This window comes from Lissotriton vulgaris, chromosome 9 (assembly GCF_964263255.1).
Source record: "Lissotriton vulgaris chromosome 9, aLisVul1.2, whole genome shotgun sequence".
NCBI classification, from domain to species: Eukaryota; Metazoa; Chordata; class Amphibia; order Caudata; family Salamandridae; genus Lissotriton; species Lissotriton vulgaris.
Window position 1 is genome coordinate 145,139,413 of NC_141697.1, and position 20,961 is coordinate 145,160,373.

The following is a 20,961-nucleotide window of genomic DNA, read 5'->3' on the forward strand; positions in this document are numbered from 1 at the left end:
ATGGCAGTATGTGGAGCCAACACACCTGAACTGTATAAGTTATGATTCAGTAAGAACATGTTGGCAGTACTCCCAGATTACTGGCTACAAGGGAACTAGGCACAGGCTTCTACATGGGCCAAATGTCCAAGAACCAGCCTCTGGAGCTGGTGCTTTATAAATGTGTCTATTTCCCTCAAGGCTGTGGTTTCTCCCATGGACGGACTGATAATAAATAAGCAATTGCCATATTCAGAGGCTTAATTACACCCGGTCTTTGCAGCCTCAGCAACATCTTTATATAAAACAAATTATCAGCTCGTATGAGTGTTGTTTAACTGTGAAAGGGCTGACATTCTGGTAATATCACAAGTGAAAGGTTGAGATGAATAAGGCTGAGCCCATAAGACCAAATGACTGCCACTGTGCAAATTGCTAGACCCACGCCACACATCCTTTTGTTAGGCGAGTTGGCAAAGTGGAATGATGGACATAGTTATAAGCTTTCAAGAGGTCCAATATAGAATACAAGAGCATGTTTAACTAAAGTCTGATTTCACTGATCGTTCTTAGATGTCATAATGAGTTTCTCTTCCTAGGTGAAGCCTGTAGCAAAGTCAAGCGATAACCAGCCTTTATAAATGACTGACTCTTAATTAACACTATGTTTTCAAGTACTTTCGCTGGGTGTGGTATATACATCTTGGGAATGAGCTCCTGAAAAAAGTTCTAGTCCGATTCTCTGAGCGATCTACGTGGCTTGTAGCGTACATTCTTTAGTAAAATGAACAGTGCTGGCAGTGACATTGAACGCACTCCAAATGGCAATTCCCAAAGCAAAAACACCAGAGATATTTTACAATATCATAAATAGGTATAACAATGTGAGAAGGAAACCTGAAAATTTTTAATGAACGCGTTCTATACTACTAAATAGATGGCTGAATGGCCCTCAATACTTTCTCAAAGAGGAAGTCTTAATTTGTTGATGGGAGTAAGATACAGGAACCCTGGCCTATCTTACCAGCGTCTACAACCTATGCAGGTAATGGAGAGATGGAATCATGCACAGACTTTACAATACTCAGATTCTCTTACTTAGGAGAGCAAGGATTAAAATGCCACTGAGCACTGAAAGTGTTGATGCTTCATACAATTAATAGACAATCGAATAAACTATTACTAATCTGCCTGGAGTTATTTTGCACTAAGACACATTTCCCAAACTCCTTCTATAAGCCATACATCCAGACAAGGACATAGGTGACTTATTGGTAGCATCGGTATGAATTGCTATAACGGAATTGCACATTACTTACAGAAAGTCAAAATATAAAGTATGTGAGGGTGGACCTTATAGTTTATTTTGGCATTACCAGAAAGGCACTGGTTATTATAATTGCTAATACTTTGATGGTGTAGGAAATAAAAGGATACTTTTAAGAACAAACTTTCTCTAAAGGTATCAACTCTTTCTTGGAAACATACTATATACTTACTGAAAACTGAAGAAACCGAACTATGGTCTTGGAGTTGGAAATATAAAACTGTAATCGACTTTTTAAAATATACAAACTAGATTTACATGGCTTAAGGACTGGAAATATTAACGGCCATGCATAATGTTCATTGGTGACCGTTTTCCATTATAGAATATTTAAATGTTACATTTACTGACGACCTTTAAAAGCTTAGCTAAATAAATTCACTATGTACAAGGACACACCATTATAGAATAATACGCATTTGTGGCCCTTGCGGACAGGCAAGATGACAAGTCCTACATAGTACAGACCAGGTCAAGAAAAAATGTAACCATTTACAGCTTTACTTTGTAGACTGCTTGCTCAAAACCCAACGCACTCAGTAAGAATTGGTTGCAAGGAAAGCACAAATAAATCTCCCCCAGGTATACAAGGAATGTAAGGTACTACAAAACATCAGGAAGTACTAGGGCAGCAGGTAAAATTCCTTCCTCTGTAGTCGTATGTGCATATTAACTAGCAATTTCGTAATCATCAAGAACGTCAACATACTTTTAATAGTCTACTATACTATAAACGTCTCAGCTGGAAATCCTAACCTCATAATGAGTGGGTCTAGGAACACCACTCCAAAGCTTTTGCAAATTTAACGTTATAATCTGCTGAATTCAGGAGACAAAAATACACATGATAATGTCACATTTCTAAAAGGAAACGTTTATTGTCTCTGTTTGCAAACTTCACTTGCATTGCTTCCAACTTATGAATTATACAACATTAAAATGTGACCTTCTAAAATACTTTTTTTACTTGCATACGATTTCGGTCCAACATTTGTGATTCGACATCAGAAGCCTAACGCTGATTGACCTACCTTGGAGGTTTTGGTATCATCGAGGTACCAGAACTTGATGTGCCGATTACCGGCAGTGACAAAGTAGCTGCAATCTTCTGCGAATGACACAGCTGTCACTTTGCTGGATACCTTGTTGGCTGCCACAACCACATTTTTCTGAAAAGAAATCAGGTCACAAATAAATATTCCATTCATGTATGATTTGGAGTCACCACTGCCCTAAATTGCTTTGAATAAACAAGTGTTTGTACCCATCTATCCATTTCTAGGTTTGGTATCCTGCTGTGCACTGGTACTACTTGCCACAAATTACTGCACTCTTTAGCGGTATTGAAACCTGGGCTAAGCTACACAACACTTTTTTTTTTTAAGACCTTTATTGTACCTTATTACAAGAACACAGCACTTGGCCTACAACCCGCAAAGAGGGCCGGCCGCAAAGCAGTTCATGTACATAACTCAATTATCGTGATAAAAATCTCAATAGTTGAGACCAAAGGCAAGGTGTTACAGCAAGTCAACGTGATGAACCGGAGTCTTGTATTATCATCATACAGATTATAAGCAGTCTTATTTTTAGGTATACAATAGTAACAACTGAATACTTCAACATCCCCCCCCTCCCCAACAACCCAGGGATCCAACCATGTCATCGTTCAATAGTGCATAAAATCAGAAGTCATTCAAGGCATACAGGATATGGAATTAATCGTAGCATTGGTTGAGGCATTGGTCAGGCCATGCTTACTGCAGAAGGTTTCCTCATGGAAAGAAATCATGCCACAGACAAACGGAGGTGAGGTCAAGGGTCCACTAATGCCTATCATATAATGGATATTCACATGATGAGGAGAAGAACATCAGCACCATAGTCCCAACTCGGCAGTGGACATCTGCACAGTCAGTACTAACCGGGAAATCCCTTTTCCGTCACTGTGTCCACATGCTGTAACATACATCAATCATCAAGCTTAGACAGCATATACGCAGTGTAAGGGCCCCAAACATCACGCGGGGGTGAGGTGACAGGCAGTTCTTCATAATAACAGGTCAGCTGATCACGACAATATGGTATGTCTTGCAACCATATTTTGACATCTGGCGCTCATCTTCCACCCCAGCAAGCAGCCACTCTGCGCTTAGCAATCTGCAGCGCCAACACTACCAATCGTCTCATTCCGGCAGGCACTCCAGAGGCCATACCCAGCAAACATAAGCGCGGGTCAGTAGCAATTTCAATTGACGTCATTTCAGATAGCGCCGCAGTCGCAGCTGCCCAGAACGCATATACACGAGCACACCCCCAGGCCAAGTGGATAAAGTCGGCGCCTTCCATTCCGCATCGTACACAATTAGATGAGTTGTGGAGACCATACTTAACCAACTGTGCAGGTGTGTAATACCACTGTTGCAGGAATTTATAGTGAATGAGACGAAAATTTCCATTAGCTGCAAATCTACCAGTCATAGAACAGCACTCAGACCATTCATTATCGGTCAATGGTTCAGGTAAACACGCATCCCATCTTGCTTTAGCAGTCACACCACCACCTCCTCCCTCATCCTCCTGTGAAGCCCGGTACAATCGCGAGATTAATTTCACCCGATTGGTCGTTGTATATAGCAACTGTAAGGCACCTAACACCGGTGGCTCATCCGGGAAAGAAGGATATAAAGCACGTATCGCAGCTCGTAGCCTGACATAAATGAACGTGGCCATGGTTGTATTAGTCACCTGTTCCAATAAGTTCTGTAACGGAAGAAACTGGGCAATCGGAAAGATATCTCCCATAGTGTGTATCCCTGCACCCTGTAGCAACTGTAAAGCTCCTATTTCGCTCGATACCGAGACCTCCGCATGATACAGCAACGGCATACCCGGGGCGTATAATGGCAATCTGTTCGCTCGCTTGCCTAACTCACCCCAAGCCAAGTACACTGTACCGTGTCCACTTCACCCTTGTCAAATACCGAGTGCGGATTCACTACCATCGCCTTTAGGGGCAGCGGAAGTACTGCGCTTGCCTCAAGTGCTACGTGCGGCGTATATGGTGGCGCCGAAAGCCAGTAAGTAGCAAAATGAGCCTGAGCACATAGATAATACAGTCTCCTGTCCGGCACGGCAAAGCCTCCCAACTCGTAAGGCTTTGTTAGTACGTCCCACTTCACACCCGGCTTCTTCCCTGCCCAGGCTAATGTGATTAACAATGACTGAAGCTGCGCAAAAAAGTGAGACGTCAGGGCAATTGGTACATTAACAAAATAGTACAAAAATTTAGGAAGGACCACCATTTTAATCAGGGAAACCCGATCAGCAAACGAAAGTGATAGCCAAATCCAGCGTGTTGCCTGATCTTCAAATTTTGAAATAGCCACTCCGTAGTTAACTCGAATTAGCTCTTGGGAATCCCTGTGCACCCAGATCCCCAGGTAACGAACAGGCTCAGTCGCCCACGCCAATGGAAATTCCAATGGCAACAGCAGGGTGACGTCCGTGAGGGGCAACAATATAGATTCATCCCAATTGATGGATAAGCCCGAGAAGCGCCCGAACCGAATAAATTCCCGAAGTACTCTTTCCAAATTTTGGGCAGGCTCCCTTACGTACAGAACCATATCATCGGCATACATAGATACCGCCAGGGACCTGAGAGGGAATCGTAACGCCGTGTCTGCATACCTTTGTCGCAGAATACATGCTAGGGGCTCCAATATAATAGCAAATAGTAAGGGTGAAAGGGGGCAACCCTGCTAGTCCCCCTCTGCACAGAGAATGGTGCCGACACATGACCGTTAACCCGCACTCGCGTTTGTATAAAGCAGAGTGATTAAGGACGTAAAGAAAAACGGCACTCCCATGCTGTGCAGCACTGTTCTCATATATCGCCAGGCCATGGAGTCGAACGCTTTCGCAGCGTCTAAGAGAACCGCCACCGCAGCAAGATCCAGTTTAAGAAGATGCAGAACAGCAAACAAAGCCCTCAAATTATGAGTCGTGGAGCGAAGGGGGATGAAACCGGACTGATCCGGCAGCACCATAACCGGCAATATTAGTCGCAGCCGTGTTGCTAGCACCTTGGCAATAATCTTAACGTCCGTGTTCATCAGGGATAGAGGCCGATATGACAAGCATTGATTCTGTGGTTTGCCCGGTTTCGGCAGAGCCATCAACAATGCCTCCCTCATCGTTGCTGGTAACTGTCCCTGCTCTAACGCCTCTTCCAGGACCATCGCCAAGAGAGGCAGAAGCAAATCTACATACTCCTTATAAAATTCAGATGGTAAGCAGTCAGTTCCGGCCGCTTTACCGTTTGGCAGAGCCGCAATTGCATCTCGAAACTCCCCCTCCGTAATGTGATGCATTAAGAAATCTTGTTGTCCCTTCGAAAGCCAGACCAACGCTATGTCCTCCAGATATTGCACTATTTCATCCTCCCCTGCCGTCTCTCTATGCCCATACATCTGCTCATAATATTGTGCAAAACAATCCAGGACGCCAGCTGCGCTCGTCACGGTGGTGTCCCCATCCATAATCTCCTGTACTCCACAGTGCCTAGCCCACGGTTCTTTAATTGTGTCTGCCAGTCCACGTCCCGGACGCCCCCCCTCACCATAATACCGTGCCCTGGTAAGTTTGGACAAGAATTTAACCTCTTGCTCTGCTAGTTCGTTATACTCTGTGGCTTTTATCCGTATGTCAGCCAACAGAGATTCCGCCGGTTGCAGCTCATGTCGTCGCTCTAGGCATAACAATTCACGCTCCAGCTTGTCATGGAGTCCGTCAGCGATTTGAGCACTCCTGATTGCAGTCCAATACACGCTCCCCTTACCGTCACCTTAAAGGCCTCCCATACTGTTCCCATGTTATCAACAGAGCCAACATTTTTGTCAAAAAATTCTTCAATAACTGTCCTCAGTTTCTCACGCAACACCAGGTCCGTCAAAGCACCAGGTGGCAGACGCCACGTGAAGGGAGCAGGTGCATGCGACGGCATCCACACCTCCATGAGCACAGGAGCATGAAAGCTACACAACACTCCACATTTTATCCCTCAGCAGAAGAGAGCAACCACTGTGTTAACTTCTGTCTGTCATTATGCATATACATGGAAGCATTGTAGACTGATTTAAGTGTTGGCCCCAATCAGCTTGCTCGGTTTTGGAAGAGGGTACGTGGCAGAGGTAGGTGTTTGCTTAACAACTACCCTAGCCCTACAATATCAACCCTCAAAGCATACTATTATCAACTATACCACCAACAATGTTCAACACCACACTCTACAGATGGACTATTCATATGTCACTACCACCATCAACACACTACTTAGGCCCTCCGGTGAATACTTTTCTCTATCCCAATGACCATTGCTACCCTTGCTGGACCAATAGCAGGCAATTTACCATATCCTTACACCAATCCCACCACCTACAGCCTTGACATACACCTCCGCTGGCACCAACACCGAAACACTACATCAGGAGTGGCGCTTTCTGTTTGCACTGCTCCAGAGACCAGGTATTGGCAGAATTTTTTCTAGGGGATTTGGCTTCTTTATGCATACCTAACCACCAGGCTGCACATAAATGGCGTGATCTCTCCCCCTTTAAATATTAAAGGACGTATGCTACAAGGATGCCCACTTTCCCAGCTCTTCTATGCCATAGCTATGAAGCCCATGGCAGCCCAGTGGAGGCAGCACCATGTTGAGCACACACTGGCCTATGCCGCACACATTAGTGTACATGTTGTAGACAGCATCCAGGAGCAAGCCAGAAACCTAGCGCCTATAATCAGCGAATTCCTGCAGTGTGTCGCTCTCACTAGGATAAATATTAACTAGTCCAAGTCTGTTTTTCCCCTTGACAAAGGCGCTGAGCGCTTTCAGATGGAATTTTCACATAAGTTAGCTGGCCGTCTGTCCGGTACCTCGGCAACTAGGTCAGCTCGGATGTAACCCAGCTTTAGCATGCGCACAATGGAGTTGCGATTGCGTGGCAGGGGGAGCAGGTCGTTATGTACTCTAGATTGTCCCCATTGGGTGGCAAATAGTATAGCTATGACCAAAACTGTGGCTCTGCCCAAATCTCTTTATTCGCTAACATTACTATCTCCCTCACTAAAGCCATTTTTAATCAAGTCAGAACGCTACTGAAGTGGGTGGGCAAACAGCCATAACTAGCAAGTGAGGTGCAGACCTTACCATTTAAGCCGGCTGCGTTATGCACTCCTGGTACAAAGCTATACTACTACTGTGTAGAGGCGCAAGATGTGCACTACTGTTTCACCTCACGGTGTACCTATTACACACTGCACTAGAAGCAGACAATGCATCCTTAGGCCCAATGTCCTATGCACAAGGCTAAAGCATCCTAGGAGCGTGATGTGCCGTTCGCGCATGGGACTGGCTGCGCCGACTAGCTCAACTGGACTGCCTCTATGCTGCAAAGCTACAACTAGTGCACAACACAATGTTTCCTCCTACTAAGGAAAGCTGGGCCCAGAAACAGATGGCTTGGTAGAACCTCACTGAGTTTGGAGACCTATACCAGTATGGCACTTTCCTTACCCTACAAGAATTACAGTCCTGATCTGAATGTATACACCTTGATGCTTTACTATCGCCTTTGCGCCGCCTGCAAAATGCTGCAACCCTCCTCTTGTGAAGACATTGGTACTGATGGCCGTAGAGAGCTTACTGGAGTCTCCCTCTATATAACAATTGATCACAAGTATGTACAGGACTATGCAGGACAGGGTACTGGTGGTAAGTGCTAGGGCGCCTTGAGCTCTGATATCTTGAGCTGGGTTCTGCATTGACTAAGGAGCGATGGAAGTAGTGCAACAAGTGCACTTTCCTTCCACTACAGACTGACCAATTCATGTCAAATTTCTGCACAAAAAGATACCATATCCCCGTTGGGCTTTGCAAAATAGGTCTTAGAACTGGCATGGAGATGCGACCAGGTGACCCAGTTTGGACCACAGTTTGACAATTCACAGAACAGGCACTTTGCACCGCACAATAAGGACTGGCTGAGAGACCTGACCTATTGTCAGGAGAAGTTAGAAATTCATCCATCTCATTCTAAAGATATAGGGGGTGCCCTCAGCACCTACCTGGCTCAGCGGGATTGCCGCAAACATAAAATTCCTTCTCATGTAGGGGCCCGCAAGAACCCTCACTAGCCCGGCACTTGCCCACCAACGGCACAGTCACAGTGGCAAAACAATATAAGGTACGACTTGATAAGTACCCCCACACAAGAGATCACTGCCCAAGTCCACCATGAATGCTTGGACAGTTGAGATGTATCCATGCAGTGTTGTGTTACTAGTATGCAACTCCATTAATATCAATGGGGTAACCCAGTTTTTCACAGAACCTGGGGATAGTTACAGTAAGCTAACAGTGGTCCTGCTACATAGTTTCTTCAAACAAACTTTTCTCATTTTATGCCCATCAGCATGGGATTAACCATTTAACCCCTTGGCCGCGGTGCTAATTTCGCCACGGCGCGGGGGTCGGGTTTGAGAGCGGCGCCACCATGCTTGTGACGCAACCTCGCCGTCATGAATCTCGGGTGGCCTGCGCTCATGACTGCGTGGTTCCGTCACGGCCCCGCCCGCTCCTTAATTTGCCCGCAGAAGCAGGGAATTAATGCCACGTGGCCGGAGCAGCAGCCGCATGACGGAACCACGCCTTCATGGGCACACGCCGCCCCTTGGCTCATGACGGCATGGTTCCGTCATGTGCAGGCAAGGGGTTAGTGGAAAATAATACCCAAATTAATTTTCCAATCTCGTAAAGTAGATATGAAACAAAACACTACCAAAAAGTGAAGTGTGAAAAATTCATATATATCGAATCATAAAGGCATGACATAACCACACAAACAACTAATCGCAGATTACACACAAAAATATTCTTATGAAATTACAGTACGTGAATACAAACAATTATACACATAAATTACAATACAAATGAAACAACAAAGATTTACATATATGACATAATTACATCAACGTCATTTACTGATGTGACCACCCAATTTAAACATAAAAATAGATCACTAGCTCTAAAGTTTAATTGGGCTATAACGTTTGATTTCCGTGTACGTCGATGTTTCGACCCCTTAATGAAGTGTTAAATTGGTAACCATCGCTACAGGGTCTTCATCAGGACTAAGAACCAGCTTGCGTGATGCCGTGTTCCTCAAAATGAGCAGCCTTGCCTGTAGAGATACTCTTAGCCTTCTCTGTAAACAATCTGAAGTGGAGGGGCACATCAGGGATTTTTTCTCATTATTCTCCGAGCTTACTCAGCCAGAGGTGGGCATTTGGAACCTCTATTAACCTTGGTACGGGAGGCGAAGGGCCGCGTTTGTTGACATGGGAGGTCACATATCTATTATTGTGACTACTCAACACAAGACCCCGTAGAACACCTAGGGAGCACAGTGTGCCCCTCCACTTCAGATTGGTTACAGAGAAGACTAAGAGTAGCTCTACAGGCGAGGCTGCTCATTTTGAGGAACAAGGCATCACACAAACTTGTTCTTAGTCCCGATGAAGACGCAGTAGCGAGGATTACCAATTTAACACTTCATTAAGGGGTCGAAACGTCAATGTACACAGATATCAAACGTTATAGACCAATTAAACTTTAGAGCTATTGATCTATTATTTATGTCTAAATTAGGGCGGTCACATAAGAAAATGACATTGATGTAATTGATTGTGCCATATATGAAAATATTTGTGGATTCATTTGTATTGTGATTTATGTGTAGAATGTTTGTATTCAGGTACTGTAATTTCGCTGTATACATTTTTTGTGTGTAATAATCTGTGATTAGTCGTTTGTGTGGTTATAAATCATGCCTTTATGATTCAATATATATGAATTTTTCACACTTCACTCTTTGGTAGTGTTTTGTTTCATATCTACTTTACGAGGTTGGAGAATTAATGTAGGGATTTTTTCCATTAAATGGTAATCCCACCCTGGTGGGTATAAAATGAGAAAAGTTGGTTTAAAGAAACTATGTAGCAGAACTAGTATGTAACTCCAGCATAACTGTCTTAGCCTTGCTGTATTCTTTCTATTAAAAAATAAACTAGATCAGGCACTTTACTCTAAGGCTTTAACACTAGATTCCTTTATGTAGTCCCTTTGTAGCCAAAGTCAGCATCATGGTTAAGGTTGCTAATTGGGGTATTTACAGCAAGCAACTGCTAGTGATATCTCCAGGGATATTACCAGCAACTGCGTCTCAAAGCAACGGTTCATCTGAAAGTGGATACTGTAGAACGGTTTATCCCAAATGCAAGAAAGAGGACATTGAATATTCAGGTATTTAAAAGTATGCAATTCCACGGAGATTGAAACTGAGAAAATGGTCTTCATAAGAATCAGTAGTAATTTAAGTTGGCTACTTTTATGCAAGGACACGAGAATGGTCATATTTCTGACTGCCACATTAATTCAAAGTCCAAATTGAGGATACCTTTTATTTCTTCTAAATATTCTTAAAGTCTACTAGATTTTGCTGCTTCTTTTTCGACTGAAGATTAATTTTATGCAATTCAAAGAAAACACAGAGGGGGGAAATATTCTACAAGCATGAATGCAGATTGGAGGTATTAAACACATTTGCAACTGTTGTAATTGTTGCCATTTTGGACTTGGTTTACAAATGTTTAAAAATGTAACATTCTGTAAAGCTGTTCAGATTTCAATCTGACATTCTGAGCATTAGAACTGGCCGGTTTAGGTCTGCTTTGAGGTTTTTAATTATGTATGTACGCATATTTAACATCTTATCTTTGCCCTTCTCCAGAGCCCACTTACCTCTATGAAACCACCTACATACACCACTAACCTCACCACAAAAATCACCCTACATCATCAGCTACATCTCAAACTCATATGGAATAGGCTTTACATGGTGTATAACACGTCTGAAACCCAAATCACCAACTACATCCACTAGCTCTACTACACCATCTACACCCTCCAGCACCCCCAAAATGCAATATCACCTATATACTAAATACCACACCACTTGTACCATATGGAATCATCTCCATCTTCCACCACTAAGAGATCTTCTGCACCACCAGATACACTTATTCGAAGTGCATTTAAAGCAAGTGTTTTGTTTTTACCAAACATTTCCAATAAACAGCTGTTTTTCACCAAAGTATAAGTTAACTTTGCCTTACAAAGCATTAATAGGATTGTCTTTTTGTTGCCCAATAGATCAGTACTGCTATACCAGCCATCGATCAACTGCAGCTGCCATTCAAGCTGTTCTTCCATCACAGCTACACTAAGATTTATTGATCGTCAATTTGTAAGCAATGTTGGAGAATCGCTCATTTCATGGTTGTACCTGCGCGGAGGGGTGGGGTGAATGTATGACATTATTCTGCATTCTGTCCATCAATTGTGGTTTTTGCATTTGTCGCCCCGAGTGGGATGGGTATGCTCAGACGTGAGTCCCATGCACTCCACACCACTGGATTCAAGCAAGCCGGGCTGAAGACGGCTGGAATGCCAGAAACCGGTCCTCGGAAGCTTGTTTCCGGTCCAGGGAAGGCATGGCTTGGCAGTTCGGGCTGGACTGTTCCCATGAGGCACAGGGTCAGACTGATTTGCATATGGCCATGTCTGAACTGGGGTGGTGTGGAGTGCAAAAAAATGATGGATTGGGCCCAGATCTCTGTACTGGGGTGAATGTATAACATTGTTCTGCATTCTGTCCATCAATTGTTTTTTTCATTTATAATTCCCAGCATCTCTTCAGTGTGCTGGCCAAAGTGGGGTGATGATGAAAACCATAAGTTTTCAATCTTCAATTTCAAAAACAAAAGACAAAGCCTGGAAGATCTTTTGAACGAGACTCCGAGACAATAAGTGGTTGCCGAAAATGTTGCTGAGTCCAGTCCACTGCAGCACTCCTAAAACTCAATTAGACAAAAAAACTTCTTACAACATCTTCATGAACTCTTGCTGTCTAAACAGATAAAAGTGATCTACGAGTAGCTCTTTGATGAAGCGTTTCTAACACGACAGACTGTTGGTTGCAGAGTCTCCAATGGGAAGCTTAATTTTGTTGCTCCTCTATCCAGAACATCTTGAAATGTTTGGTTGTCATCCACTGGAGACACTCCAGGAAAATGTGCCAGAGAAGTAGGCATGATAGAGGAATGAGATCTGGAGTGTGAATACGATGTACATCATTTGTTGGTGGGTGTAGTTAGGAGAGGCAGTTGGAAGAGAAGTAGGCTTCCACTTCCTCAGAGGAGACCTGGATGTTGCCTTGGGAGGCCTTCTTAACTGGTGAAAGGTCCAGAGGTGTTTGAACCAGATCCTCAAATGGGATTATTGGCTTAAATGGGAAAGTGGGTGGGTCTGGAATTTATGCCATTGTTAAGGACCTTTTGTCATTTCTCTCCTTTTCTTACTACGTGTGGTATGTATTAAAGAAAGCTTATATTGGATTGAAGGCGACCTAACCCATCCTGATTACATGATCTGAGATTTCTTCTTCCAGAGGTAGTATGAGAAGCAGATATTGCACTCCTCCTTTTCTCTCCAACCACTTATAAAAATGTTTTACAAATGGTATTAAATGAATGGGCCACAGGTAGGCAAACCATACAAGGTCAGCTCGTGAATAAGTATGGCATTCTGACTAGAAATATTAGTCAATGTAAGGATAAAACTGTTTCCTGTACACTGAGATGAAGTTGAGTGAAATTTGTAAAAATTACTTCCGTACAAACAAAACAATTATTTCTCAGAGGTGTAAAATATCTTTCTGAAGCAAACTGGAAAAAATAATCTGGCAGGTAACTGCTGGTGCAATGCATTATTGAAAGGGACGCCTCTCGGGTTTTTAAAGGGGCAGGCCTTCTTGTTCTCTACATTTACTGTAACTCTGTCTTTGAAGACCATCACAGGAGGGTTGCAAATAGCAATATACCCAATTCTACTGTGAAACAGAAAGGAGCATTTCGCCTTGTTCTTCTAAATAGTCAAACTTCTTGGGTGCCTCTAATATCCTTATGACACAGCAGGGGTATCTTTATGCCACATATAACACAAAGAGTACTCACATTTCAGTTAGGAAGACATGCTTATATAATACACATGCAGTTAGCAGAGCTTAGAATGTATCCAGTTTGCTTTCCACAGCTCAGATTATGTTCAGCCTACAACCTGGAACACTTGCTTTTTTGAGATCCAAGTTCAGATTTTTTTAGATCCAAGTTCAGAAGCTGCAAAGTCTGGAGTGCTGAGCTTAACCAAAGGTTCAGCTGGTAGAGCTTAGCTTAAGTTACTCATGCGGAAATGCATATGACAGATCAAGCGTAAAGCACATACAGCCTGTAGCGCTCAAATGAGAACATATGAAGCCTGCACTGTAGAGCACGGAAAACATGCATTCAGTAAAGTTCAGTTAATAACACAGGAAGATGGCAGAACTTCTAACCAGTCCAGAGATCAGTGGCTGCAGGCAAACCAACCTAGCAGTTTGGTCCTATAGGTTTACTTTACTTGAATCAAAAGCGCAATCCATGCAAAAATATTCACTTCAATGTTTATTAAGGTCTCCAACCCAACCAAATAACTCTTGTGGGATCTCTACAATGAAGCATTTATAACCACACAAATCATGCTCTAGTCGTACCAGTGATTTTTCCTATAACCGTGAAGTGAGGATTTTAAAACTGCATTGTGCAATCCTGTTTGCATCCAGACCACACAATGCTTCTTTCCTGCAGGAGTGAATAAATCCTTCAGAGAACTATGCTTAGTCTCATACGAATATAATGTCTCCGGTTCAAAGAACTAACTGGTTTTAAGTTCCACACATCAACCAAACTGAAGACACTTCAAACATCCTTCAAGTCAATGCATTGTAAACCTTGCTCCCAGCTTACCTCTAAAACTCAGCTTTCATAGAATAATCGTGTTCTCCACTTAATATCGCACACCATCACTCCGGACACCTACCTACACATGGCAATCCTCCTATAGAAAACGCTTTCAGACCCCTTACACCATCAAATGCACAACACCAAAGCCACATAGTTGACTAAGCATTTACAAGCCAACAGTACCTTAATCCACCACACCAACATACATCCCACAATGATTCAGAGAATACGGGTAAACATGCCAAACTCCCAGAAATACAATCACATCATAATTATTTACCTGGATTGTGATGCATACGTGGAAAGCATTTTACTTCGGAGGTGCAAAGGATGACTGACCTTCCAATCCAAAGAATAATCTGAGAAGTCCTTCGGTTCATACACACCCATACACAACACACTTCAAAGATCTTCCAAGGCTAACTTTATTTTACTGCTACACTAACCTACTTAAACCACTTCCAAACTAAACACTGTGCAAATCTCTGCTAACCTCATAGAACCAAATACCAAGAAATAGACCAACAATTGATGCCACATCTACATCTGCACATAAGGACAACCAGACAGCTAGTTTGAGAAAGCAGCAAGATGCTAGGATTGTATTCACCATACAAAACCTAGTAAGGCAACAGCTTAAGGAAAACCGTTTTCACTTACTTCATGTGGGGAGACACTGAAGGAACTAGAACCCCCACTTACCAGTTTATGGGGATAGCCCATGTGCATGGTAAAATAAAAACTTACCTTATCACTGCGTCCGTCTGCTCTGTCAGAAAGCATCCAGGCTTCCCATAGCCAATTACAATGCTGCAATGCAGCATTGTGTTTGGGAAGCACTAAGGCTCCCATGAGCCAATCACAACGCTGCAATGCAGAGTTGTGATTGGTCTGAGGGACATTTTTCGGCGCTCAGCCAGGAATGGGGTCCTGGGCATGTTCTCCACCCAGGCTGTAATGCAGCCTGGGTGGAGAACATGCAAAGTGCGCATGACTGTTTGGCCAGTCGGAGAGGACCAGCCAAACAGTCATGCACTCTGATAACAGTGCATATCACTCTCCGTGGGTGTCTGTTATCCCCTCTGGCCTCGCCCCCAAGACCCCGGGAAACAAAATAAAATAATAAGAAACAACAATTTATTATCTTTTAATTTTTCATTTATTTTTGGCCGCTGTAAAGGGGGGGGTGGAGACACTCCTCCGCCATAGTGAAGGAACCACCGCTGCAGCGCTGTCTTTTTCTTCTTGTATTTTTCTTTCTCTGTTGCCCACCCGGTCCCTCCTAATCTTACCTTGATTTCTTGTTTACACAGGCTCCATTGCAGACCTGTGACCTTATTTTTCCTTGCGGATATGAATTAAGCCAGTCTATCCTCTCAGAGTAGCTCAACATGGTTTCCCCACACTATGAAAGCTCCAAGTATTACTGAATACAAAAATTGCACACATGCTATCTGGGTTAGGAGAACAGACGAGATTGTTCTGCTGTCTGCTTCCAGACAAGTCAATGATGCTAAATTTGGAACCAAAAATGTGCTTAAACTATTATTGCTACACCTTAGAGCCTTTTTAGGGGCAGGAAAGCGCTACACAAAGGCTACAATGCAAGATACTACCCAGTGTTATATAAACTAAAACTATTTTGATTATGCTCTGCATTACATCATAGCAGCAGATTGTTTGATACATCCAACATTATATTTCGATTACTGTACCACGCATTAAGTTAATGACAGAGTAATCATTACTTTGTCCTTTAGTTTCAACTTTGCTGCACGTGCTGGTAATAATGCAGTGTTACGATTGGTGGTGCCTGAAATTTAAGCGCTCCAACTATTGAATTCCCTCACCCCTCCCAATACTCATTTCTTATCCTAACGTATGGCTTAAAACTTTAACAGATATACAAACGTTAACAAAGCGATCAGTCTTAAGAAGCGAAAGAAAATGTCTGACAAAGAATATCAGTGGCATCAGATGCGTGTATATTTTCATGGAAATAATGAAAGCTTGGATTCTCTGTGCCAGTCATCAGTCCTGGGTAGCAAACGCGGTTAAAGAGAAAGCTGTACCAACAAAACATCAGAAGAGAATCCTAAACAATGCCCCTCTGCTGTAGATCACAGCACCAGGAAATGACTGGAGAAAGGAAGCAGGAAGGGCACATGAACAATTCACAATCATCACACCCATGGGACCCAAGTGGTGGCGTGAAACCAAAGATCAGGCGTCAAAGCTGAGGCGGTAAAAAAATAAATACATTTTTTTTTAAATGCAGTCTCTGCTTTTCCGTTTCATTTCCAGTCAAAACAGAGGAAACATGAGAATTCTGTCCAAACGCACTATGTTCACCAAAACCCCGAGCGCTCGATGCTCGTTAGACGTGGAAGAGGTCAAATAAAGTCTTGCTACATGATGAGTTTCATAGGTCTGTTTTTCTATAACCCATACTTGGGATTTTTTACAATATGATTTTTCACAAGTAATACTAAGTCAAATTTTACTTTAAAAACTTGCTGCAATATTTTCTTCACAATACTGAATCGAAATAGATCTCAAACTGCAGTGCCATCCACTACCCCTGCGCTCTTAACAACTCGAATACGTTTTAACTAAAGACCATGTTCTTAATTTTAAGCAGTCTCTACTAATATTACAAAATCAAGACCATGGTCATTCAAGAAACTGCTGCCTACATACATATACTAGATAGATTAAACATACCCACTTTACAAAATCTCTATATTTCATGGGGATGGGCGCGGCTTAGCACAGATACTGTGAAGCACTTGCTGTCCCGTGAATGGAGGCTGCAAATGTCTGACTGTAAAGTGTCTACCTGAAACGAACAAAGTAAATTAAGATGAGAAAAGCGCATGCTAATAATGGTCTGGAAATTAACTGGTGAAACGTGGGAAACAGCGTGTTAAAGAGCTCCTTTCAGTCGGTGGGGAGCGGACGACAGCAATTCATGATGGCAGCGGAACAAACATCAGGAAGTTGAAAAGGCAGAGGCAAAGGCAGAACCTTACAGGTATGAGGTAAGTCAGGGGTGGAGCCAGCAACAGGAACCTTCAGTCACTACTTGGTTGGAGCTTCGACGTAGTCAGTGCCTAGAAGCCGGGTTTCAGCGGAAGTATCAGAGTGGCGCTAGGTGTGGGGCCCGGCCCAACAGAAGCACGCTACAAGAGTAGTTCAATGGCAGAAGTCTGGTGCAACCTTGATCAGCGTTTTAAAAAAAAAACGATTCCCAGATCCGCAACATGAGGTGCCAAGCCACTAAGCAAGGGAACGTTACCTTCTCACAAAGCACTTAAAGTCACCCAGCGTAACAAGCTATGAATGTAGGGAGCCAATCCACTATTAGAGTGCGAAGGCCATGACTGAACTATTGGTGTAAATAACTACATAACTCAAACGGCAAGGCAGTAAAACTGAAAATTAACTCTTCAGTGGATGGTGAACGAAAGGAGTAGTGCATCAGGTGAACTATCCACACAGTCCTTCAGAGATTGCCAAGACAGTAAAAGAGAGCTGTCAGACCGTATGCAACCCAGGTCAATGTAGACAATACACCAAAACCGAAGGGATCGATGGAAGGTCAAGGAACAGTAGCACAAGAAAAGAAATAATTTTGACATTAATTTAAAGCAATAAAAGGAACCAGGACCTCACTAGAAGCCGAGGTGGAGGCAGAAGCAACGGAATTCATTTTTTTTACACACCAACCTAAATAGTGCTACAGGAAAAATCACCAGAGGTTGAGCTACTGGCAGGCGTTACTGCAAGTACAGCGGTAACCTTTAAAAAAAATTGAACCACCCACTGAACAGGAAAAAAAAATTGGAGAAGGAATGCAGAAGTGAAGTTACGTCAAAACCATTTAAGATTAGTGGGTTTACCAGAAAAAGACATGGATGGATAACTGAAATGCTCAAACCTAAAGCTTTGTTGAAGTTTTTCTCCATCGAGAGAGCATACCAAACACCAATACCCCCTCCCCAGCTTGGGGCACCCACTAGAGCAATCATCTTTAGACTACTCTACTACAAAGACAGGGATTCGATATTCTGCGCTGCAAGAAGGGAGGGGGTGGAGGGGGGGGGAGTTCAAATGGAAGGTACTCTGATTTTGCATTTTCCCGATTACACCCAGCCGGTGCACAGACAACATCGCTCATTCAAAGCTATTAAAAAGAAATGCAGATATAAAAAACAGGAAAGGCATGATTTTCTACCCAGCACAGTTGAAAATCAACAAAAAGCAAGAACAAACTCCTGCACCAAAGCAAATCAAGCACAGGAGTCGCCGGAAAGGCAAACAACTCCAAAGGACAGAAGGTGCACATAAAAAAATTGAGGTAATCACCACGAGACCGTGAAGATGAAGGTACCCAACAAAATATATCAGCAGGAAGAAAGATCAATTGTCATGTGGTTCCTACAAATCTATATAGCAACTGCGCATTTAGACAACAAACTAAGGGATAGGTGTTCAGACTGATTCCAGACACCCCCAAAGGATATGCAAGTCTGTTAGTCCTGCTAGCTCACAGTGCCACGATGAGCCCCTCGTACCAAGGAGCGAATAGCTTCTGGCAACAATCGAAGATGACAACCCTGACCCCTCAGAGATTGTGGAAAGAGTACAGCACTGTTTGCTCAGTCACTCGTGCTCACTTTGTCTCAGAGATACACAGAATAAACAGTGGGAACGTTTTCAATAACCATTTATTGAATCAGCGTCATTCTAGTCTCAAATAAGTGTGCTGCAACAACGAGACAGAAAAAAATATATACGGTTAGAAGCACCAGCAGAGTAAAGAACAGGTAGAATTCTACCATAGTGCTAAAACATTGAATATATGCAGGCATGTGTATAAGTATCCTCTTAGGATAGAGCCAACCCCCATTACCCGATGTGAGAGAACAAAGGACCCCGTCTTGGTCTCAAGATGGACCACCCCAAAGGGATGTCAGACCACTGCGTGCTGGAGTATCTGCGTGTAGGGATCTCAGCGTCTCGCGTCAGCATTGAAATCTTTCTCCACTGCTATGTCCAGCGAAGATGTAGTGCTTATATACCCGAAAGGTACCCTCGGGGTTCTACCTAGAAGTGTACTGTGGGCATGTCGGGCAAGGAGGACGATGGAGGTGACCCTTATGTAGAATTATTATGCAGAAGATGGTAATCCTGCTGCGATACTGAGAATCCTCATGTATAATACAGGAGGCTAGTTTTCTGAGAAAACCACACGACCGTCATGTAAAAAAAAATATATATAAATCCAGTACTTGTATAGTGCACGAATCACCCCCGAAGGGGTATCTCGGCGATGGGGGCAGTTGGGAAGATTAAGCGAGCTATTGCCCAGAGTCGCATGGTGCTGGGCGGACCCCAGCCACCGGAGCTGGGGATCAAACCATGATCCCCAGAGTCCGTCGCCCTGGCCGCGGCGCCACACCTCTCCCTCATGTAGCACCTAACTAGGTAAAAAGTTAGCGTCCGACCAGTTATGTAGAAAAATGGTAAGACAGATGTATGTAAAAGGTTGTGTAACAACCTACGTCTATATTGGGGTACATTGGGGTTCATAACACAATGAAGGTGCTGAGGAAGCAAATGGCAAAGAAATCCCCGGTAAATAGAAACTTAATCTAGGTGGATACTCAGAGCCCTCAGCTGGTTGAAGGGATCATTACAAGTGCCACTTAAGGAACAGTTTAAAAAACAATAGCCAACCCTTCCAATTGACTTTGGACCAAGTCCAAGGTGAATGGTTATATACTCTTAGCACCTCATGGGAAGGGCTGGGTTAGCGAAGGCTCAAAAACATTTCTTTTTTTTAACTTATTTCTTTTGTTTTATATTCTTTTAAAGTTAAGTTTCTTAATGTTAAATGATGAAACTTTAAACACCACAATGGCTTCCAGGAAGGATTGTGGGTGGTAACGTGGGTTCACAGAAGTATCAAAGTGTTGTCTCAGACACACGCACAGAGAGAACTACCTGGACACAACCACATAAGAGAAAATTAGGAATCTGGATAGGAATGTGCACATACAAATGGATAAACTTCAAAGATCGATAAGATTACAATGATAACACGGAATGTCAGGGGGCTAAATTGTTATGTGAAGAGTACAAGGTCTGTGACATACCTACGCCACAGGCGATACAGATCACCTGCCTACAGGAGACTCACCTGTATGCCAATAAGGCCAACAAAGCGAAACTTAAATGGAGATGTCAAGTATATCATGCTAGCGAAAGCACACATGCAAAAGTAGTGGGATTGTGGCTGGCCCATAGTCAATTTCTTATTTGTAGAAGTAGTTCCAGCTGCCCGCCTCATGCCTCTTTAATTGACTAATAGACTCTCTCTGTCCTTTACCTCACTCTTGAAGGTTCCTGCTTCTCCCTTTGAGAATTTTTTTCATTCTTTCTCCTTCTTCCTCCTTTGTACATTTTCCCTCTTGTTCTCGGGAAATGTCCGGTAAGGAAAAAATAAGTGCCGGTGGGCCCCACTGGCAACCAGCGGCTCAAATTAAGCACTGCACTAGTACCTTTCATAGAGACTCACACAGTTAAAGAAGGTAGATATTGGATTCTTAATGGAAATTTGAATGGCAGGGAAATAGTGGGCCTTTATGCCCTTTATACAGATGACGTGAATCTCAGTAGCAGGATGG

The 20,961-nt window shown here is 43.2% G+C and overlaps 1 protein-coding gene across 4 annotated transcripts in view; it reads right to left on the reverse strand.

Moving 5' to 3' along the window:
• Nucleotides 1-20,961, reverse strand: part of MAPKBP1 (mitogen-activated protein kinase binding protein 1) — a 921,590-nt gene that overhangs the window by 419,836 nt on the left and 480,793 nt on the right. For all 4 annotated transcript variants that reach the window (XM_086937231.1, XM_086937232.1, XM_086937229.1 and 1 more), the window contains one exon: nucleotides 2,338-2,475. In XM_086937231.1, coding sequence (XP_086793357.1) covers nucleotides 2,338-2,475 — 138 coding nt within the window. The remainder of the gene's footprint in view (nucleotides 1-2,337; nucleotides 2,476-20,961) is intronic.